General features: G+C 41.2%; 1 protein-coding gene across 2 annotated transcripts; it reads left to right on the top strand.

Moving 5' to 3' along the window:
- The first annotated feature begins 13809 nt into the window (after positions 1 to 13809).
- Positions 13810 to 20148, top strand: LOC306747569 (casein kinase II subunit alpha'-like). 2 transcript variants are annotated; one of them, XM_079230628.1, is made up of 12 exons: positions 13810 to 14177; positions 14860 to 14971; positions 15978 to 16079; positions 16310 to 16360; positions 16500 to 16559; positions 16951 to 17034; positions 17927 to 18037; positions 18112 to 18213; positions 18301 to 18401; positions 18926 to 19074; positions 19398 to 19485; positions 19667 to 20148. In XM_079230628.1, exons 1-11 carry the CDS (start codon positions 14071 to 14073, stop codon positions 19469 to 19471), a joined length of 1053 nt encoding a protein of 350 aa, XP_079086754.1. In that variant the 5' UTR covers positions 13810 to 14070; the 3' UTR covers positions 19472 to 19485; positions 19667 to 20148. The 2 variants fall into 2 exon arrangements, with proteins under 2 accessions (XP_079086754.1, XP_079086753.1); XM_079230627.1 differs by lacking the exon at positions 16310 to 16360 and having other exon boundaries at positions 13954 to 14177.
- The last annotated feature ends 2288 nt before the right edge of the window (positions 20149 to 22436 follow it).

Genomic DNA, 22436 nt, shown 5'->3' on the forward strand with positions numbered 1-22436 from the left:
GCGTATACAGGTATGACCTACTAAGACTTATTGATAACTACGGTATATTATATTATAACTTGCTGAGACGGACATGCCTGCTCGCCTGGAGCCACGGACACAGCGGAGAGCCTTTTGTTGCGGTCTTTTCCCCTCAGTTGAAGCCCGTTTCAGTTCCTATGAAAGCGACGTTCCTTTTTCCAGATGCTACACATGTTTAGCTTTGCCACCATAGAAGAAGAAGAAGAGTGCAGCTTTAAAACTAGCGCTTGTGCGCCGGGACACGCGGGTGCCCATCGGCTGGTAGATGGACTGAAGATGGAACTGGCAGTTTTTGCCCATTTCTTCCATCATTCTATAGACAAGAAAAATATAGCAACCCTTGTTTCCTGGTGATCGTGACAAACACGGCAACCAAGAGCACGGCACACACACTCCATCCTGAACCCCCTTCTGCCTTTTACCGCCCCCTGTTCCCCTCATCCCCTCATCCACCAGTCTCCAACCCCTATTCGCACTATGCGCTCCATACAGAACTATGCTGCAAGGGTAGATCCATTTTAAAGGGCTCCGTCATTGTTCTTTTCTTTCTTCCACTACGCACTGCACACACAACCATCGCATGAGGCTGTGTGGGGGTTTTCTTAAAAAGTGCATTTTTTCTATCCCTTTAACATCACTGTTAATGTCCTCGTTTCTTCTTTTTTTTTGGTGTGTGTGCACACGCCACCCCACGGTCGTCACTTCCTGCCGGCACACTGCTGGCAGAGATTTGGAAGAGAAAATAAATTTAAAAAAAAAATAACACAAAAATATATATATATATACATATATATATATATATATAAATATATATATATATATATATATATATATATATATATATATATATATATATATATATATTTATCTCAGCCGCCACGCCACTTCACATCCAATCAAAATCACAGAATCTGACCTGAAATCAGATTCAACAGCGACCAACACCACCCATGAGTCGAAAAACCTCGAGGGGCTTCCTGAATTTATTGTTAAGTGAAACACATTCGCACGCAGAAATTATTTAAAAAAATGAATAAAAATAAAATAAAAAAAACATACACATTTACCTGCTGACATACTGAGGAGGGTCCAGCCTTGCCCCTTTGTACAGCCTTGAGACTGTTATGTTATAACCACTAATTATATATATATGTGTATGTGTCATTATTATTCAAGTTTGTTACTTTGTTGCCGTTTGCAAGACAGAGAGAATGCTGAGTGCCTCGTGATTATTCATCTTCCGTCTCCAATTTATTTTTGAAAAACTCCCCCCCGACCCCAGATAATAAAACACCCAGGCTAAGAGGAGACGGGTGACCTTCAACATTAAGGAAGGTGACCCCCACCCACCCCACACACACACACACACACACACACACACACACACACACACACACGCACACACTATCCTCCCTCTCACCCTGAAATGGCATGCACTGTTTTGTCTCTCTCCCAGTAAGTCCCCCTTTCGGACCAGTCACAGAGGGGGAATTGGGGTTTCTACACGGTGTCATTTCCAGACACTTATTTTTGGGCCGGATGAGATTTTTTTCAGCATGTTTGTTCCGCCTGCTCAATCTGGTGTGTGTCGGTCTGTGAGTTTCTTCTCCTCCCCCCCTTCGTCTCTTTTAGATCCGGCAACACAAGGCTACGCGAGACGTGGAGAGCGGTGTAAAATAAACGCTATAGCTTTTATTAAAAAACTCTCAGCGGATTACCGAAACGGTCCCCGAGTCTATGAATGATATAAAAAGAAACTCTCTGCTACTGTATGTTTTATACTTCGCACCCAGTGGCATCATCATGTTGTGACATCATTGCATGCCCGAGCATGCTCTTTCTTACTCTTTGGTTTATGAGGTTGTTTCGAAGTTAATGTGGAGAAAACAATGAAATGTTTGAAATGAATGCGTTTAGTGTGGTTTATTGCTGCTGGTGAAAAAACAACATTACAGATGAACACATGAATAACCATCAAGGACTTATGGTTGTTATGATTTCATATGATTTTTGATTCAAAAGCATATACTTCTAATGAACTTTTCTGGATGAATCTATAAACAATCAACTGTTTCTCAATAGATTTGAGATAATTGACTCAATCACAACATATCACAGTTATAACATAACATTACAGACACGGAGAGGATTTGATTCATAACACACAACAAGCCAGTGATGAATATCACAGTTATTCAAGGTTAATAAAAAGGTTCAAATAGTATTATTCTTTGATGGAAAACCAGAAACAAATATCCTTCTTTAAAATACAATTACTCATGTAGACTTTATTAGTGCAAACTAATATGTATATTAGTTGAAACCAGCACAATTATTCAAAACACATGCAGCAACAACTTGTCCTGTCAGCAGAAAAATGGCTTAATACCAATTTAACATTTCGTTAAAATCCATGCTGGACAATTTCTAAGTTGATGTGAAATATCTACTGAGAATAGAATACAGCCGATACCCAGACTCCAGGTTTATTGACATGTTTCAATAAGTACCAGAGTGAACATAGCAATACGTCACTATGGAAACATTAGCTGCAAACAACCAACATTTCACTTTAAATAATCTAAAGTTAAGCAATATATTATGAAGGATGAAATACAGTGTGCTACTACTAACTAACTAACTGGCGCCCAGTTTAAAGTGGCCCAACATAGAAATACTCAAATAAAAATACAAGTTGATCAAATGTGTGTATTTGAGTACCACTACTGACGGTGCAGCGCTCTGGGTCACCGGAGGAGGCGGGGCCAGGGAGGCCGTGGCTCCGCCTCTTTTTTTTTTTTAGGCAAGAGGAAGATCAAAATATAAAAAAGAGTAATTGGTTGAAATAAACTATTTCTAAATGTGAGTAATATTTACAAGATATATATATTTTCTCTCTTCTGTGGAAATAAATCTGATTAAAATGCTTCAACAGCGACACCTGCAGGACGGACATGAAAGTGCAACACGAGGCAAAGCGCTAACCTGTGATTGCAATTAATTACATTGTTTATTCTTTTAATGGCCTGACTTTGTATTACATTATGTCCCATATAAGCAGCATGTTCATTTACTTTGAAAATCCCATCTTCATATTTTTTCTCCTTATTTTACAAGGAAGTGAGTAAACATTTTAAATCAGGCCTTTAAAAGAGCAATCAAAACTTAATTGTATAAACAAACCCTAATTCACTCAAGATATTTACTATCCATATCATTTATTTGCATTTTTGTTTTACTATATTGGAGAAAAAGAGCCTCGAAGTGGATTAAAAACATTATGAAATCAAAATGCAATTAGAAAAACAGTATGATGATTCTCTGTGGTCGAAGGAAAAGATGAATTCATTGAGTTTCAATTTTAAAATTGTATTTATTTTCAAAGTTCAGTTTGGAAAAACTCCCCCAAATCCAACCTACCTACTTGCTGTACATGCTAAATGATCCTCCAGTCCTTGAATCCGTCCAGCAGGAGTTCCTCACGTCCTCCTTCCTGTCAAAGAGAAAGCTGAATTTGTATTTCGATGACACTGGATAATATTATCTAATGACATATATAATGTAATACAATAACACTGTTGTGTCGTCATCTTCTTCTGTGGTAAAACATGTCCTTCAGGACCTCCAGTGTTGTTGATGCGCCTCCTCATCTTCATGATCTGGAGAAAGGAAACCCAGCGGTGTGATAGATGGAAGAGGAAAAACACCGTGAGACAGATGGATTATATTTGAGTTAATACAAACCCAGGTGTCTGCTGAAACTCTGCGACGGGAAATGGAAGGTGAAGCCATATATTCTCAGCGGGTGGCGTTGCATAAGAAGAGAGCGCATGCTGCGAGCTCATATAATGCTCTGGATGTCCACTTTAATATGTCTTAGTGCCACTTAAACAGCACCGAGGAAAGCTTTGGGGAAAGGAAGCTGCACATCTGTCAGCATAATGCTGACCTTAAAAGGAAAAGTTCAACCTTTTGGGATAATGAGCTCATTTGCTTTCCAGCCTTGTGACTGGACAGAGGCAGGCTAGCCGTTTACCTCTGTTACCAGTCTTTATGCTAAGCTAAGCTAACTGTATGCTGTGGTATACATTGTTTTGATGTATTCAGATCATTTACTGAAGTAAAAGTACTAATACCACACGGTAAACATACTCTGTTTCAAGTAAAATTATGTAAGTATAAGCAGGAAAATGTAGTTAAAGTATTACAATTGTGACTGTTATACAATTATAATACAATAATAACAGCAATAGCAATACCAATTTACATCACAGGTGAAACTGTCTCCTTTTTGTTTAGACTGCTGTGTTTTATAAATACAATAAAGTTGGACTTTTACTTTAAAGACTTCCACAGCATATAAACAATAATACACTTTAAAAGGAGAAAGGCTGCTTGTAACTCAAAAAACACAAGAATTGTGAGTATTTTTTGCACTGAGATGATGCATTCAAAATATATTATAATAATAATAATAATAATAATAATAATAATAATAATAATAATAATAATAATAATACAGTGGTGGAAGAAATATTCAGATCCTTAACTCAAGTAAAAGTATAACATATATATAAAATACTACAGTACACATCATATTATTATATTATTATAACATGTATGTGTAAGAAGAATGTTAATGCGGGTGCAAGTTTTTCATGTTGAGTAGTTTCTAAAAAGATGAATAGCAAAATAATGTAAAAATAATGATATCTGTGAGATAATGTAAAAATAACTTCAAAGACTATACAACATATACAGAATAATAATAATAATAATGATTAAGTATAATAATTTTAGAAATATGAGGTGTTAGAACTCTTTTGTACCGAGATTCAAGCTATAATAACATAATAATATAGTATAGCAAATGTTTATGTTTATTATGTTATGGTCGTGGAGGGGAAACACTCCCCCCTACTGTCATATTTCAGAAATATATATTTAATAATATCTTATAGAGTTTGTGTGAATTAGAAAACACATTTTACTTAAAAGACTTCCAAAGAAATCATAATTTAACAAAAGCAGAATATATTTTGAATTTTAGATTTTAGTGTGTGAGAACCCTTTTGTACCGAGATGATCTATTCAATGTATAATAACATAGTAGTATAGTATACTAAACTTAAATTATTATCTTTGTACATTTATTATATAGTAATGATTATATTATTGTATGGTAATAGGGTGGGTTTATCTGTAAATGAGTGAAAACACAGTAGAGAGAGAGAAACACTCCCCCCTACTGTCATATTTAAGAAATACATATGTAATAATATAATATAGTGTTTGTGTGAATGTTGTTCAAACTAACCCAGAGAGCAGTTTACCTCCACCCCTACCTCGGGTTGTTTTCTGCGGGGCTCTGGGGCTCGACCTCCGGCATGGAGCGGCCGTAGCAGCGGCAGCGAGCTCCGCGGCGGCGACGGCTCACTGCGCGGCGGCTTCCGGTGTCCGTCCGTCTGTGGAGGATGGCGTCCGGCTTCACCCGCATCCCCTCCGCCGGTCCTCCGAATCACAAACTCACCGACGGTTGGCAGCCTTGCGCTGAAGGCGGCAGCAAAAGACACCGTTAACGAGCTCCGGTGAGTTATCGCGCTTTTTTTTTTATTATTGTAAATGCTGTTTTTTTTGGGCTGTTTGTGCGAGGCTCCAGCGGAGGAGGTGGATTTTTTCTCTCCCTGCAGCTCCGGGGAGGCCTAGTTTGATATGGGGTCTTGTTCGCAGCTCCGGCCTAGTCTGATCTGGGGTCCGTTCGCAGTTTCGACCTAGTCTGATCTGGGGTCCGCTCGCAGCTCCGGGGAGGCCTAGTCTGATCTGGGGTCTGTTCGCAGCTCCGGGGAGGCCTAGTCCGATCTGGAGTCTGTTTGCAGCTCCGGCCTTGTCTGATCTGGGGTCCGTTCGCAGCTCCGGGGAGGCCTAGTCTGATCTGGGGTCCGTTCGCAGCGAAGGCTCATATCAAACAGCAAAAAAACTGTTTATTGTGGTTTTTCGGAAACGTCGGAAGCTTCGTGTCGTAGTTTGGTTATTAAGTGTTGTTTAAGGGGCGGACAAATATACGTTGTAATACGTTTAATAACGTAAAATAACGGTTGATAATCTCGGAAGGAAGTCCGGTTGTTTAGGTTAGTAATGGCCAGCTAGCGCTTAGCGGTTAAGCTACGTCCCAAAACATCAACACTTCCTTTAAATAAACACGCGGGGAGCACTACAGCTCCTCAGATGAACACTACGGATATAATAAACATGTTTGCCTCACGCAGCTGACGTTTAAAACACATATTTAACAGAGAAAATTGGGAATATTACGCGACCGGTTGCGCGTTTCAGCATATAGACGTATCCCAAATCTGCTTAAAGCGTTGTTCTCTGGCTGATGTGTATTCTTTGGTATTTTTGTTGCGGATTTCCGTTTAAGTAAAGTGCGTTGGTTCTGTACATGTCAACGTGTTGTTTTTTTTTTTTTAACAGCTGATAATACACGCATATTACTTCAGGCTTCTCAAAGCATCGGTGGTTTTTGTTTCAGTTTTAATTTGTCACAGCAAACGACTTGAACGGCGACGCCGGTTTCACATTATTCCGTTACCGGTTGCAGCAGCTTCCCTCTCTGGGCTGTAACCCTCCGCCTCGCGAGTTAGTGCCAATGTCTCTCTCATGGTGGAAACTGGCAGCTCTATTAGCTCTTTCTTAGCTAATGCGTTGTGTACACTTCTTTTATTTATATATTGTAATTTGTTGTGTATGCTTTTTTTTGTTTTTCTCCCTTATTTTAGATCTTCTCACCGGTCTCAAAGGAAGTGTGTGAAGACCAGAATAGCACAGTGCGCTCCAGGGGGAAAAAACATATATATAATTATAATTTTTTAAAACCACATCCACCCGTTTCAGTTCACAGTTGAACCCCCTACATGCGAAGTGGAAGGATGACGGAGGCGTGGCAGCAGCAGCATGCAGTGGCTCCACCCTCGGTTGTGCACACGCTCCCCCAGGGAGCCGACAACCCTCTGGGCTGCACGGTGTACGGAGTGGTCCTGCAGGCGGACGCCTCCCTGCAGCAGCCGCAGCACGGCCAGCAGCACGCCGTTCAGGCCCAGCAGCCCTCCCTGCAGGTAGGGGGCGAGAGAGGGCACAAGTGCGGAGCCTGTGGCCACGACATATCCCACCTGGCCAACCCGCACGAGCACCAGTGCATGGTGAACCAGGACCGGTCCTTCCAGTGCACCCAGTGCATGAAGATCTTCAGCCAGGCGACGGACCTGCTGGAGCACCAGTGCGTGCAGGTGGAGCAGAAGCCCTTCGTGTGCGGCGTGTGCAAGATGGGCTTCTCCCTGCTCACCTCGTTGGCGCAGCATCACAACTCGCACGGCAACGGCAACAACCCGATGAAGTGCTCCATCTGTGAGAAGACGTACCGGCCGGGTTCCGGAAACGTCACCCCGACCTCGTCGGCCGCCAACCCCCAGCAGCCCTCCACCGGCGAGACGTCCGGCGGCGACGCAGCGATCAGCGCCTCGTCCCCTCCCTCGTTCGAGGCCTCGGCGCCGGACCGGCCGTACAAGTGCTCCGTGTGCCACAAGTCCTTCCGGCACCTGTCGGAGCTGACCCGCCACGAGCGGGTGCACACCGGCGAGAAGCCGTACAAATGTGACACTTGCGACAAGAGCTTCAGCCAGTCTTCGCACCTGGCGCACCACCAGCGCACGCACAGCTCCGAGCGCCCGTACAAGTGCGCCGTGTGCGAGAAGAGCTTCAAGCACCGCTCGCACCTGGTGCGGCACATGTACGCGCACTCGGGCGAGCACCTTTTCAAGTGCAACCTGTGCGAGATGCACTTTAAGGAGTCGTCGGAGCTCCTGCACCATCAGTGCCAGCCGGAGGGCGAGCGGCCGTTCCGCTGCGGCTCCTGCGGGAAGAGCTTCAAGCGCCCGTCCGACCTGCGGCAGCACGAGCGCACGCACTCGGAGGAGCGGCCGTTCCAGTGCGAGGAGTGCCAGATGAGCTTCAAGCAGCAGTACGCGCTCGTGCGCCACCGCCGCACTCACAAAAACCCAGCCGACCGCCCTTTCAAGTGCAACCTCTGCGACAAGGGGTTCCTCCAGCCGTCCCACCTGCTCTACCACCAGCAGGTGCACGGCATGGAGAGTCTGTTTAAGTGCGCGTCCTGCCAGAAGTCCTTCAGCCAATCGGGAGAGCTGCTGCGGCACAAATGCGGCGGCGAGGTGGAGAAGCCCTACAAGTGCGACGTGTGCGGCAAAGGTTACAAAAAGAATTCCACGTTGCAGCGCCACCAGAACTCTCACTGCACGGAGAAGCCGCTGAAGTGCTCCCTGTGCGACAAGCGCTTCGTGTCGTCCTCCGAGTTCGTGCAGCACCGCTGCGACCCGACCCGCGAGAAGCCGCTGAAGTGCCCCGACTGCGAGAAGCGCTTCAGGTACTCGTCGGAGCTGCAGCGCCACCGCCGGGTCCACACCGGGGAGAAGCCGTACAAGTGCGCCAGCTGCGACAAGAGCTTCAAGCAGCGCGAGCACCTGGCCAAGCACCAGAGCGTGCACTCGCGGGAGACGCAGTTCAAGTGCGTGTGGTGCGGCGAGCGCTTCGTGGACCTCACGGCGCTGCAGGAGCACACGGTGCAGCACACCGCCGAGGGGGAGAGCTTCCCCGAAGCGCAGTGCATCCCATGAACCGAACTGCTCTTCAGCCCCGGGCAGCCACCGTGACATTCGCTCCCTCAAAGCAACGCGTGCCAGCCTCCGCTCTCCCATTTGTAGTTTATAAGACCCATTCATTACGTTTTAATGGTGGGTTTTTTTTTGTTTTTAAATCAAGACTGAATTCATCCTCGTCCTCTTTTTTTTTTTTTTTTTTTTTTTGTTGAGTAAAAGGCAAAGCACCATGAATCCACAGAGGGCGCTTCGGATCCCGCGTCTTACTTTGGAACACATGGATTTAAAAAAACTTGAGCAACGAATGGAGAGAAGAGGAAGAGGAAGAAGAGGCGCAAGATGTGGAAGATCCCAGTTTAGTGTTGTCAGCGTGTGGGACGCTCTCCTGTGGCTGCATGTGGTCGTCTGTTTCGTAGATTCTGTCGTTGAGAAAGCTGGGAGGAAACTTCCAGGAGAAGTGTGTGTGTGTGTGTGTGTGTGTGTGTGTGTATGCGTGTGTATGCGTGTGTGCGTGCGTGCTCACGTGTTAGCTCCTCTGAAATCCATGTGCCTTTTTTGTTTTTTACCGATCACTTTGATTTCTGTGCGTGTGTTTCTGTTAATAATGATGTCCAGTTTAGCTGACCCCGCCCCCGCTCCTCCACCCGCGTTGCAGCGGTATCTTTTTCCACATAACTTAGATCTTAGGTAGTATCATCTTGTTTGTGCATGAATATTTATCACACTTTAATATCACTGTTGTATTATAGGTTTTGGTTTATTTAGGAAAAAAACATCCTAAGAAGAAGAAAAAGTGGATTTGTGAAAATGTATAGCCCGTGTCCTCTGAAATGTGTGTTGTTGCATCTTTGTATTAAAAACAAACGACATCTAGGTGACGGACCTGACCGATCACGTCACACAGACACTCGACATGTGCAATAGAACATGCACAATGTAATATTTATGACTACTGATTCATGGCATAGTCTACTCTGTTATATTATAGATTGTGTGTATATGCTCATGTAAACATTGAAAAACTGTATAGTGCTTATGTTACCTGCTTTTGTATTCACTTATGAATGAGCTTGCAGTATTTTGCAAGCACTTTTAGTTTCAGTACCAGACGGATTATTTCCAGGTTTAACCCCGACCAGACTTCAAAGCGTTGTATTGCTCACCTGCCACAAACTACCTGCGTTACTCACCGTGCGATAGAGAGCTAACAAAAGTAATGTTATTTTTTTGTTGTGTTTTTATTTTTTTTTAAAGAATTGGCCTTGTTGTATCCTCACAGGTCCAGACCGGACCTTCAGCAGATTAATCCGAGTAGCCTCAAACAAAGTCGCGGTTCATGTGTTGGTTCATGTCGGGCGTAAAGTTAAAGATGTGTGTACTTTAGTTTACCGTGTGGATTTCTATATTCACAATATTTGCAGTATATTTAAAAGTTTTTTTTTTTTTTTTTTGAGGTTATAAATTGTTGTGGGGCCGTGTGGTTGTGGTGAGTCTGCTCCATGACGAGTGTTGCAAAGCTGCATTTACACACGTGGATATAAATATAGACTCCTGTTCATACTGTATACAGACAATTAAAATAAACCACCCTTACGACAATTAAGGTGCTCATTGTTTTCACCACATGTACGTCTGTTGGTTCCGATCAGCTGCGACTGAGGAGCATTTTCATCATTAAATATCAAGCATTTTCAAGGAATTTGCCTTTTTTTGTCAGTAAAAATAACAGAAAACATTGTTTATTGTCTGAACAACAGTAAAACAAAATATAAATAAAAATGTGGTTTACGATCAAAAAAATCTGAAAATAAGGACCTGGAATTAGTAAGTGATTGAAGTTGTATTTGAAAAATATATGAATTGCTTAGCAGAATAGTTTCAGGTTAATGAAACAATTCTTTTTTTTGCAGTATAAGCAGTTTGTGATCAGATTTATTTTCCTATTAAACAAAGAAAACCGTTTCTCAGTTCACTTAAAACTATTACATTTATATTATTTATTGTGATGATCTTACAATGAAGTTCTGACTATGATTTTCAATAGTGAATCACTTAAAATATTTCATATTATTAATATTAGACATTATTCTGAAATGGATATAATGAGTATTTTTACTTGAGTAAAGATTTGAATGCGCGGAATGCACGGGGTAAGTTATGATCAATTCATTGTATGTGTTTATTATGTATTTGTAAAACTTTGAAGAGTAATTCTTCATAGAGTGATAATTATGAGATATTAAGTAATAATCATGTGATAGTTTCTCATAATTATCTTCTTTTTTTGTCATCACAGTTGCGGAAATGGGCAAAAGATAAATATTTTATCTAAACCTTTTTGTTTCCAGTAAAATGTAAATATTGTAATTATGATTAATATTGTAATTATTATTATATATATATATATATATATTATATACAGTATATCGCAGCGATACACATTCACGTACATTGCGCGTGTGTATTCGTGTAGTTAGATATTCAAACAGGCCAGATTATTTATTAGTGGAATATATGTATATGTATAAATATTGCACATATATATATTTGTATATATAATAATACACATATACATAATAATACATCAATAAATATCTGTCTATTTATTTATTTTATTATTTTCCGGTCGCTGAGCCCGGTGATTCACATCCGGGTGATGTTTACCGCAGGAGGGAAGAGCTTCCCGGTTCTGCTAACGAGCCTCCGCCGCCCATCCGATGAGATCAATACATCGCCGATACCGCTGATCCGCTCACACGCACGCACGTTATCGATAACCTGAAACTCTGGAGGCGCTACGGTCGGGCTGCACGGAGAGCCACGTGACCGCGCGCGCGAGCTGCTAACGAGCCTAACGTTCATGTCGCGCGGACTTCCCCCGAGCTCGGATATTTCTACTACGAGGTTAGCCGGCTAGCTTTAGCCGCCGTTTACTAATTCACCAATAAATACTCTGTCGTGTTTTAATATTCAACTGTGTACAAATACACACACGCGCGAACGTGCGATTTGCGTGAATGTGTGTTTGATGTATTAGCGGGTTTTTGTGTTTTGGTTAAGTAAGCTAGGTCAACGTAACTAGCTAGTTAGCGTTAGCTTCAGTGCGCGTGAACCGGGTTGGTTGGTTTAACCCGCTAGTTAAGGTAACTCGTTGGTAACTAGTCGGGCAGGTGTTAACTAGGGGCTCGTTTACGGGTGTAGCTGTGTGGCCGGGCAGGAAAGGCCCCGTGTCGTGACGGGCTGGGACAGTTCTGGTGTCCATAAGGTGTTAAAATGGGTTGAGGTGGTTAGCTTTCATCGGGGAGCCAAATCAGACGCGACACCTGAGGGTCTCCGTGTTAATCTGGTCCATTTAGACTAGTCTAGTCCATTTAGACTAGTCTAGTGCAGTGTGTTTGTGTTGGATCTGGTTTACTGTAATCTGTATAGAAATACAAAATGCAGTAAAATCACAGTTTTTCTTTATTTCCCAGAGAGATTTAAAGAACCATAAACCTGTGAAATTGACTCTCCATGTTCATCTACTCTATTTAGACTAGTCTAAATACAGAGTTTTTGTTTAACTGGTTCTGCTCTAAAGTGGTCCGTTAAGAGAAAATGAACTTGGATTTAAAGAACCACAAACCTGCAACTTGGGTTCCTCCTTTTTAATCTAGCCCACCGTTGACGAGTCTAAATACAGTGTTATTTGTGTTGTGCCTGGTTTACTGTAATCTGGTCTAAATATAGTGTTTTAGTTTTAACTAGTTCTGGTCTAAAGTGTCCGCTTAGAGGAAGTGCAGTTAGATTTAAAGTATCACAAACCTGCAACTGTGTTTAAAACTGTCTTCAGAGGGTTGACGAGTCGGAATAGTGTTTTTTTTGTTTTAGGCCTGGTTTACTGTGGCCTAGAAAAAACAATGCAGTGAAATCACTATTTAGTCTCTCTTTTTTCACAGAGTGATAACAGATTCTCAAAATATGATCTGGGTTTTGAACAGTCTTTATTGTATTTATATAATCTGGTCCCGGTGTGGCGGCTGTTAGAAACGTTACAGTGTTGTGGTCTGGGTGCAGTGGAAATGGCCTGAAAAGGAGATTTTAAAGACCCCGTGGACTTGTCCATGTCTAGGTTTAACCCTCCATTTGTCACTTTTACCAAATGAGAATAAACGGAACACAAATGTAAAACTTTGCATATGTTTCTGTGTTAATCTCTTCCAGGGTTGACGAGTGCAAGTACCGTCGTTTTGGGACCTGTTTTGGTTGTTTTGATCCTTTTCTCTTTGCAGTGTGTTTATGATAATCTGCGGCAGTTTTGGCAACTTGTTAGTACAGTGTTTTGTGTCTCCACCTGGCCTGACATGGATCATGCATCAATTATATTAATAATATAGTAACATTGGCCATTCTGAACAATGTGTACTTTTACTTTTGGCACATTGAGTCAATTTAAAATATGTGTGTATCTTTACTTCAGTAAGGACTTTTACTTGTATTTTTACACTGTGGTATTACTACTTGTACAATATCTAAATACTCCCCCCACCACCACCGCTGGAAACTCAAAATCAGGTCAAATCAATAGTGAAATGCGTGTTTCATGTTCATTAACTCCGAGTTCAGTTGTTTTATAATTAAAGTCGGACGTGGTCTGGATGGTGAAAAAGCAGTAATAATGCTTTCTCCCCCCTGGTGTGTGTGTGTGTGTGTGTGTGTGTGTGTGTGTGTGTGTGTGTGTGTGTGTGTGTGTGTGTGTGTGTGTGTGTGTGTGTGTGTGTGTGTGTGTGTGTGTGTGGGGGGATTATTGCACAGGAAGTATCACAAGTTTGTTGTCACAAGGTGTTTTCAGACGGTGTTTAAAGCCTCCATGTTTATCTAGTTCAGGTTTGATAACGCAGTAAACAAAAGCTACTTTACAAACAGAACAACATTTCCACACACCTGAAATAGTTGTGAAAATGTTTTGCATTGATTATCGGAAAATTATAGTTTTTGTCAATTTCAACATTTTTAATTGATTCATGGAGGAAAATAACAACGAAGTTGTACGTGCATCCGACCACTGCAGCCTGCAGCGTGTGTCCTGGCTCTTCATCCTCCTCTTCCTCCCTCCCCCCCTGTCTCTCTGCAGCTGGCGGCTCTTCATCCCATCCTGCCCAACATCCTGCTCAGGGGCTTCACGCACTCGGTCATCGTAGCTCTGTCAGTCTGCACCACAGCGGCGTCGGACCGGCCTGACGCCTTTCACCAGAGGGCGCGAGCAGCCGAAGCCGATGGTAAGCACCGCGCGGGCATCTCCTTAGAGCCGCACATTCTGGAGAGCCGCTGCGCCGCCTTCCAGTATCGAGCCCAGAAGCGTTCAGAGGGAGGTCCCCGACGCGGAGCCGCAGAGCTAGCGATGCCCGGATCCACGCCGGCCAGCAGCAAGGCTCGGGTGTACACCGATGTCAACACACAGAAGAACAGAGAGTACTGGGACTACGACGCACACGTGCCAAACTGGAGGTACGGCCGCATGCCTTCCTCCCCGCAGTTTTAGTTTGCAGCGCTCTGCACGCAAAATGTTACAAAAGCAGCGACGTGAAAGCACCCGTTTCATTAAGCTGCGAGTTTGTCATCGCAACATCATGTCAGAGGGGGATCCGAGGGCCGTTTGTTGTCATTACACAACACTATGTGTGTATGTATGTGTGTGTGTGTGTATGTATGTATGTATGTATGTATATATATATATATATATATATATATATATATATATGAACTAACAACACAATAGTGCAAAGATCTAATCAAACAAAATGGATAATTAAAAAGGCCGACGTTTCTTTAGCCTCAAGTAGTGAAAATTATTAAATTCCTCCTTTACGGCTTTAACAAATGATGATCATGTTGCATAGATCTCCATGTCGCCATGTTACAGTAAAAATGTTGTTACTTTTTTGGGTTAACCTGATGTTCTTGTGTCACATTTTACCAACTAAACAGTTGATATGTTCATTGAAGAAATAATTGAGATGATTAGATATTATAAATATTTTAGTGTAAGGCATTAATATAATTTTGTCTTTTTGTTATTTTTCTAATTAAATGATTCATGATTATGTCTATATATCTATAAAATGCCTGTTTATAATTTCCCAGAGCCCTAAACTAGAGAAGACGCTGACTGCTTCTCTCTCTCTTTCAGCAATCAAGACAACTATCAGCTGGTGCGTAAATTGGGTCGAGGGAAGTACAGCGAAGTGTTTGAGGCCATAAATGTGACCAACAATGAGAAAGTGGTGGTGAAAATCCTCAAGGTGAGCCGGAAACTTCTCCTTCTGTTGCCTCGCTCCTTTTATCGTAGGAGCTTTCCTCGCAGCTCCGTGGTGAATCTTTTATTTACTCATTTCTGTCCTCTAGAAGCTGAACTGGACACGTAAATACTGACTTTCGTTCCAGGAAACTTACAAGCGTCCACTGGAATTTGTCAAATTTGATTTTAAATATCCTCGCTTTTCAGCACATTGTTCTTCTGTGAGGGTTTTTATAATAATGTGTCATAGATTCAGAGCTGGATGGCGTCGAAACCTCTTATTTGTGCCCTCAACTTAAAGGTGCCGTGTGCAGGGGTCTTAGCGCCATCTAGTGGTGAAAACTCACCACCTCACGAAAACACAATGATTCTTATTTCCAGATTTATAGACGAAAGAAAACATACTTCATATTTCTCCCGATGGATCCACATAGTTTGGTCTTTGGGCACATGGGACAACAGTTTTTTTCTATTCATTTCATGATATTTGAGGGAAAAACTGTAGTAGAATAAAAGATTTATATTTCATAAACTACAAGAAGAGTGCAATCAAATCTTTGGTGTATTATGTCTTTAATAGACACAAAGTTGGCGTTTCTGTCGCAACATTTAACTGATTTTGCACAGTCCCGTGTGTATAAAACCCAAATATTCGTGTTTTGTATTTTTTACACCAATTCCACAAATTAAGTCAATATTAATTTACATTTATGAATTATTATGCAAGATTTATTTTAATTAAATATATGGTCGGTTCGATATCGGATAACTCCAATAGCTGGATTGCATATTGGTGACAATGTATATATAATATTTACATTATATACTAGAGTTTTAGTTAAAAAGGAAGTTATATAATAATAAATAAATAATAAATAATTCAGTAAATGTATATCTATGTATTTATTTGTTAAATGTACGATAAGAGGATCCGGGTCGGTGCATCGCTACGTTTTTGCTCGTTTTGCACTATTTTAATCCCTCGTTCTTTTCTTGCCGTCTTCTCGCAGCCCGTCAAGAAGAAGAAGATCAAACGGGAAATCAAAATTCTTGAAAACCTGCGCGGAGGAACCAACATCATCCGCCTGGTGGACACGGTCAAAGACCCGGTGGTGAGTCCGCCTCCCGCCGCTCCGGCGCATGTCGACACGCCAGCCGTGATAATCCAGTCATGCGTGTAACTGTGTGTGTGCGCGTGAGAGAGAGAGAGAGTGTGTGTGTGTGTGCGCGTGAGAGAGAGAGAGAGAGTGTGTGTGTGTGTGAGAGAGAGAGAGTGAGATAATGATCTCCACCGACCTGCTGCTGCTCCTCAGCTAAGCCTTGTGTTGTCCTCTCTTTGCAGTCCAGAACTCCAGCGCTTGTCTTTGAGTGCATCAATAACACAGATTTTAAGGTACTTAAATTTGGCCGCATTCACACATGCAGCTGATGTCCATTATTAATAACGCGCATAATAACCCTCCGGTGAACGTCGTACATGCGCTGCGCCGCCGCCTCTTCTAAACGCACTGTGCACTGTGTGTTGTCCACAGGAGCTTTACCAGAAGCTGACAGACTACGATATCCGTTACTACATGTATGAGCTGCTCAAGGTGAGAGTTCATTCACTCATTCATGTCCTCACCGCTGCTCAAACCTGTGGCTGTGATCCAATGCGTCTTATGAGAAATGTTTCTTTTGATTGACAGGAAGGAGAAAATTGGAAATTAGTGCTGAAACAATTAGTCAATGGTCTAAAATACGTCAATTACAACTATGATAATTATTTAATCATTATTTGCTGTTTGTAATAAAACAATCTTACATTTCTTCTTTTTTTTTCCTTCATAGAATAGATATGAAAATAGTAAAAACAATCAAGTGATTAATGGATAATTCAAAATAATGTGTGGAGTTTGTTTCCTGGCTGAAAGCAGACCAGTGGAGCTCACTGGGAGGAAACCAGTACAGAACGGTTGAATGAGTCTGTGCCTCTGCTTGCAGGCTCTGGACTACTGCCACAGTATGGGCATCATGCACCGGGACGTGAAGCCACACAACGTGATGATCGACCACCAGATGAGAAAGGTGATGAGGGAACTAAATGTTTGTTTCCACGTAGAATTAGTGGATTCAAAACCGATCCTTTAATATCAAAGGACTGTAACATTTATTGATAAACTCGTATTGAATTATCCCCCGACTCTGCTCTACGGAGAGTTTTACAACAACAAAATAACAAAATATCATTAGTTCCTTCAGCACTTGAGGAATATAAAAATGTATTATTTTTTTTACAAAATGCCTTTTTACAATTTTAAATTAAAAAAATATAATCTAACTTTTTCTGAACTCGGTGCAGCTGTAAAAACTAAATATATGATTTAACGCTGCACATATATAATTATACATATATATTAATAATGGTTTGCATTATTATACTAAATATAATCTGAAAGGAGACAAACACAGAGAATTCTGTATTTATTTTATTTTACGTCCCTCCAACTTTACACTTGGCCAGATGTTAAAATATATACATAAATGAATGCTGCTTTACGTAAAATAAGTTCAGTTAGCGTCTCAGACAATGTATATAAAAACATCCCCTTTCATGATAATTAATTATAAATAGTGTGATTACCTGAGTCTGCATCTTTTTAGTTATGTAGAATCAGAACCATTTATTGCCACGATGTCATGGCATTTAACAATAAACACAGTGCAAGAATAATAATGTATAAAATATAATGCATGTATAAAATTATGTCGTACATTTCCAAATGTATCTTCGTTCGCTGCTTTGTTTTGAATTGAAAATAAAAGAATAATACATTTAATTTATATAGCACTTTTCGTGGTACTCAAAGACACTTTAAAATCATCATCTAAGCTGTACAATAAAAACAAAGAAAGGAGTAGAAATGAATGCATCGCTCTGTGACGACCAGCACATTAACGAGCCTCCTCTCCGTCACAGCTGCGTCTTATAGATTGGGGTTTGGCAGAGTTTTACCACCCGGCTCAGGAATACAACGTCAGGGTGGCCTCCCGCTATTTCAAAGGCCCTGAGCTGCTAGTGGACTATCAGGTACCTGCCGTCACACATTTACTGAGAAACGCGCTCCCTGAGATGATCTGGTATTAATCTGGTTCTCCCCACAGATGTATGACTATAGTTTGGACATGTGGAGTCTAGGCTGCATGTTGGCGAGCATGATCTTTCTGAAGGAACCGTTTTTTCACGGCCAGGACAACTACGACCAGGTGAGGACTCGAATGCCTTAAAGCGAAGCGACTCTGATTTAAATGTGTTTGCTTTGAGGCGTTGAATGTGCGGCCGTTGTTTTCCAGCTGGTCCGCATCGCTAAAGTCCTCGGCACCGACGAGCTCTTCGGCTACCTGCACAAATACCACATAGAACTGGACACTCGCTTCAAAGACCTGCTGGGACAGTGAGTACATCCGGAGGTTCAGACCTCATTCAAATGTATTCAAAGCGCTTAAATCCCATGAGCCTCTCTGTCGACCAACAGTTACTTCAGTTACTTCTGGTTTTGGTTGATTATAACGGAGCCGCATGTTGAGCCACATCATTAATTTTTGTGTGTGTGTGTGTGTATATATATATATTTAAATTTTTTGAAAAAAATCTTTTTTATATATATAGATTTTTTTTGAAAAATAAAATATATAGAGAATAAAAAAATAGATATATAGATTTTTTCTTTTTTTGTTGAAAATATATATAGATTTAAATTATTATTAATTATTCTTTTTTTCTATGAGTAGCACCTATGCTAATGCTAATAAATAGTATTCACAAGCAGTTACAGGATGCTTGAGTGGAATATTCTTGCAGGAATATTCTACTCATGTGAAACCCGCTGTGACCGGCGCTCTCTCTCTGTGTGTGTGTGTGTGTGTGTGTGTGTGTGTGTGTGTGTGTGTGTGTGTGTGTGTGTGTGTGTGTGTGTAGGCAGACAAGGAAGCGCTGGGAGCAGTTCATCCAGTCAGAGAACCAGCACCTGGTGAGCCCGGAGGCTCTGGACCTGCTGGACAAGCTGCTCCGCTACGACCACCAGCAGAGGCTGACGGCGGCCGAGGCCATGCAGCACCCATACTTCTGTTAGTATCTATTTTAGGGTTTGTAGGCCTGGCTGGGTTTAAGGGGATTTTAAAACTTCTAGGTTTTTTATATATATTTTATTTATATATATATAGTTTTAGATATAGCTGCATGAAAAGGTATTAACACCCAAGTTTAATTCAGTTAAACTCCCATGAAATGTGTGTGTGTGTGTGTGTATATATATATGTGTATATGTATATGTGTGTATATATATATATGTATATATATGTATATATGATGGGAGTATTTATACATAGTGTTTATATTTTATACATAGTGTGTGGTTGAGGTGTTCAGATAAAGTGTGTTGGTCCCTCAGATCCTGTGGTGAAGGAACAGGCGAACGCCAACACAGACGGCACAAAGGCCATAAGCAGCTCCAATGCAACATGATAACCAGAGAGCAGGTAAGGCACTGTCATACTTACAGCCGTTTCTATTATTTTGTCCACCCCGATTATCTCAACGAGGGTCGCTTAAATAACAGAAACACCTGTTTGATGTAATACACATTTCTCCCAATCATAAAAACTAGCAGATGATTATTGATTGGTCCATGTTGTTGTTTTTGTTCCTTCGTCCGATCAGGAAGAATCTTTGTTACCTCAACTTGTGACCTTTTCGTGGCAGAAACTTCTGCCTCCACATCAACAGCCATACTGGATGCAAGATGTCAATTTTGCTGAATACACAAACACGCACGGATTAAACTTTTCCCGGAGAAAAAAAAAAGCTAAAAAAAAAAAAGCAAGCGGAAGGAGGGAGGGGGGAGGGATCTGAGCTGCTTGGTCCGAGTCAGATAAATCGGATCTGAAATCAGATCTGAACCCCTCACCCTCCTCTTCCTCCTCTTCCTCCCCACACCCCTCCCCTCCCCCTGTTTTTAATGAGCAAAGTGACTGTTGGTTCAGTATCAAGCCGGTGTTGTGCTGTAAAGACGTTCGTCCGTCATTACGATGCTGTGGTGACCTGAGATCCAGTTTTAGCACTGAATGGCATGGAGGCTCTTTTTCTGCTACGGATGGAACAAAAGCTATATTGAAAGAGAATAAACCATTTTTATTTAACGATGAGCGTGTTTTTTTTTTTCTTCTGGTCATTCCTACAGCGGTGGAGTATTTATACAAATCTGTATTTTTACTTTCCTTGAGTATTTTCTTTTCATGACACTTTATACTTTTACTCAACGACATCTCAGAGGGAAATATTCTACTTCACTACATTTATGTGAAAACTTGTGTCACTTTGGGCTTCTGGGTAATTGTGACGTCTTTTCTCAATATTTTTACAAACTAAACAATTGGCAGATCAATCAATAATAAAAATAATTAGATAAGTTAAAAATTAAGTAAAAATCCTGCTTTTATATGAATGCATGAATAATAACAAATATATATATACCAGCAACACATTTCTATACTTGAGTAACATTTTCAAAGCAGAATTTCTACAATGTGGTATTAATACTTTAACTTATTTAGTGTGACAGACGAAATACTCCACATAGCTGCATCAGGGGCTCATCAAGCTAACGTTAGCTTGCGGCTAGTTCTTTACAATAAAATGACATAACACAAATACACACATACATACTTCAATACGTAACGTCAGTGAACATCAAGATCTGTTCTTTATTGGCTGTAATGCAATGGAGACTACAACTCCCATGATCCCACTCTTCCATCCACGGCGTCATAAAGAGAGACCAGACAGCTGGTTAAGTGTGTGTACTTTTTAATAAATAAACTGGAACTTCAAGGTGTTTTCCAGAACATGAAACAGGTGCAACATCCGTGCTTTACAAACAGGAGCGAACGGTTTGATGAGGACCACCTGCTCAAAATTTAAAAAAGAAAAAAAACGTACATCTGCTTTTCCAAATGGCTTGAATTGTAAACACAGCAGAATCAATTTCAACTACACGCCAATCGTCAAATTCAACATTTTCAATATCTCAGAAGTAGAATCTACATTTTCGGCGGCTGTTCGGCTCACATCCCGGTTTTAATTCTGCTCTCGGGCGGCTCGACATCGGAAGTTTAAAGAGTCCAACGCAGTAAAAAGCAGCCTAGGAACACGCATAGCTACAGCGGATGAGCTCTAGCCCACCGAAGGCACCACCTCCTCCTCTAGAGGAACCCACAAGTCATCTACTAAATGCAGTTTATCTACACGCTAAAGGAAAGAGCTCCACATTGAGAAACTCATTTGCTTTGTTGCAGGGAGTTGGATGAGAAGAGTGTGATACTGCTCTCTGTAAATATGCAGCGGGTTAGCTTAGCTTAGCTTAGTTTAGCATTCTGGCTGGAAACAACGTGGAAGTAAAGACACCACGTTGTTCTTTAGTCTGAGCGTCATCAGGAGGAAACATACGTTCAGACTAACATGAATGCTTCTAGTTCTTTACCGAATGTCTTTCTTTTCTGAACTAAGCGTTTAATGTCCTTTGTCCTGTTTTACGACATTTAATCCCTGAAGTATTTAGGAACTAGCCGGACATGCTAACGTTGGAGCAGAGAACTCTGTTAAATCTTTTCCTTATTCTTGTGTTTTTTTAAACCACAATTATTCATCTTTTTAGAGCTTCAACGTGTGGCGTTTGTTTCTGTTTAGAAAACTGTAAATTGGCTTTTTTTTTAGATAGCTTTTTAGTCTCTTTGATTCAGCTACATGTTAAATGGAGGGACATGATAATTATATCAACCTCCTCATCGAACTTTCTGCAAGAAATACAGTTCCTTTAACGAAGCGTAAGAAAGTTTGGCTTCAGGCTCACGTCACGTAGCGTCATGGAGAGAAAAGAGCACCAAGGACACGTGGAGACAACTTTAATAACACTGATACGAAAAACAAACCCGGGAGTGTTTGAATACTTGACTGAATCTACTGGCACTTGATATCTTAAAGATTCGTCTCAGCTACAACTTCCCTGGGTTTTTAGTTTTAAAATGTGTGTCCTTGGTGCCCTTTTTTTATTTTTTTATGCAAACAAGCTAAGGCATAAAAACAATATCGTCTAAAATAGAATAAAAAAATGTATAAAGCTGATACCAGAGACATTCAGTTGGCGCTCTCAAAGTAAAAAACAACAACTTAAATAATTGCATAAATAAAGCACGTTTAAATCCGTTAGCAGTGTGCTGTACGGGCGATGGATGCAGTGATTATGCTTATATATATATATATATATAAGTACATATATAATGTCGGTTACATCGCAGAGTTGCAGTATTGAGGTAACTTCATAGTAGTAGCAAAGGGGGCGGGGCATGCATTGGACAAAAGTGATGAAAAAAGCAGAAAGAGGTGTTAGTGTGTACGTCCCTTTTTGTTCGTATCGTTCAAGTTTTACAAAAAA

The sequence above is a fragment of the Taurulus bubalis genome (genome assembly GCF_910589615.1).
Source record: "Taurulus bubalis genome assembly, chromosome: 15".
NCBI lineage: Eukaryota > Metazoa > Chordata > Actinopteri > Perciformes > Cottidae > Taurulus > Taurulus bubalis.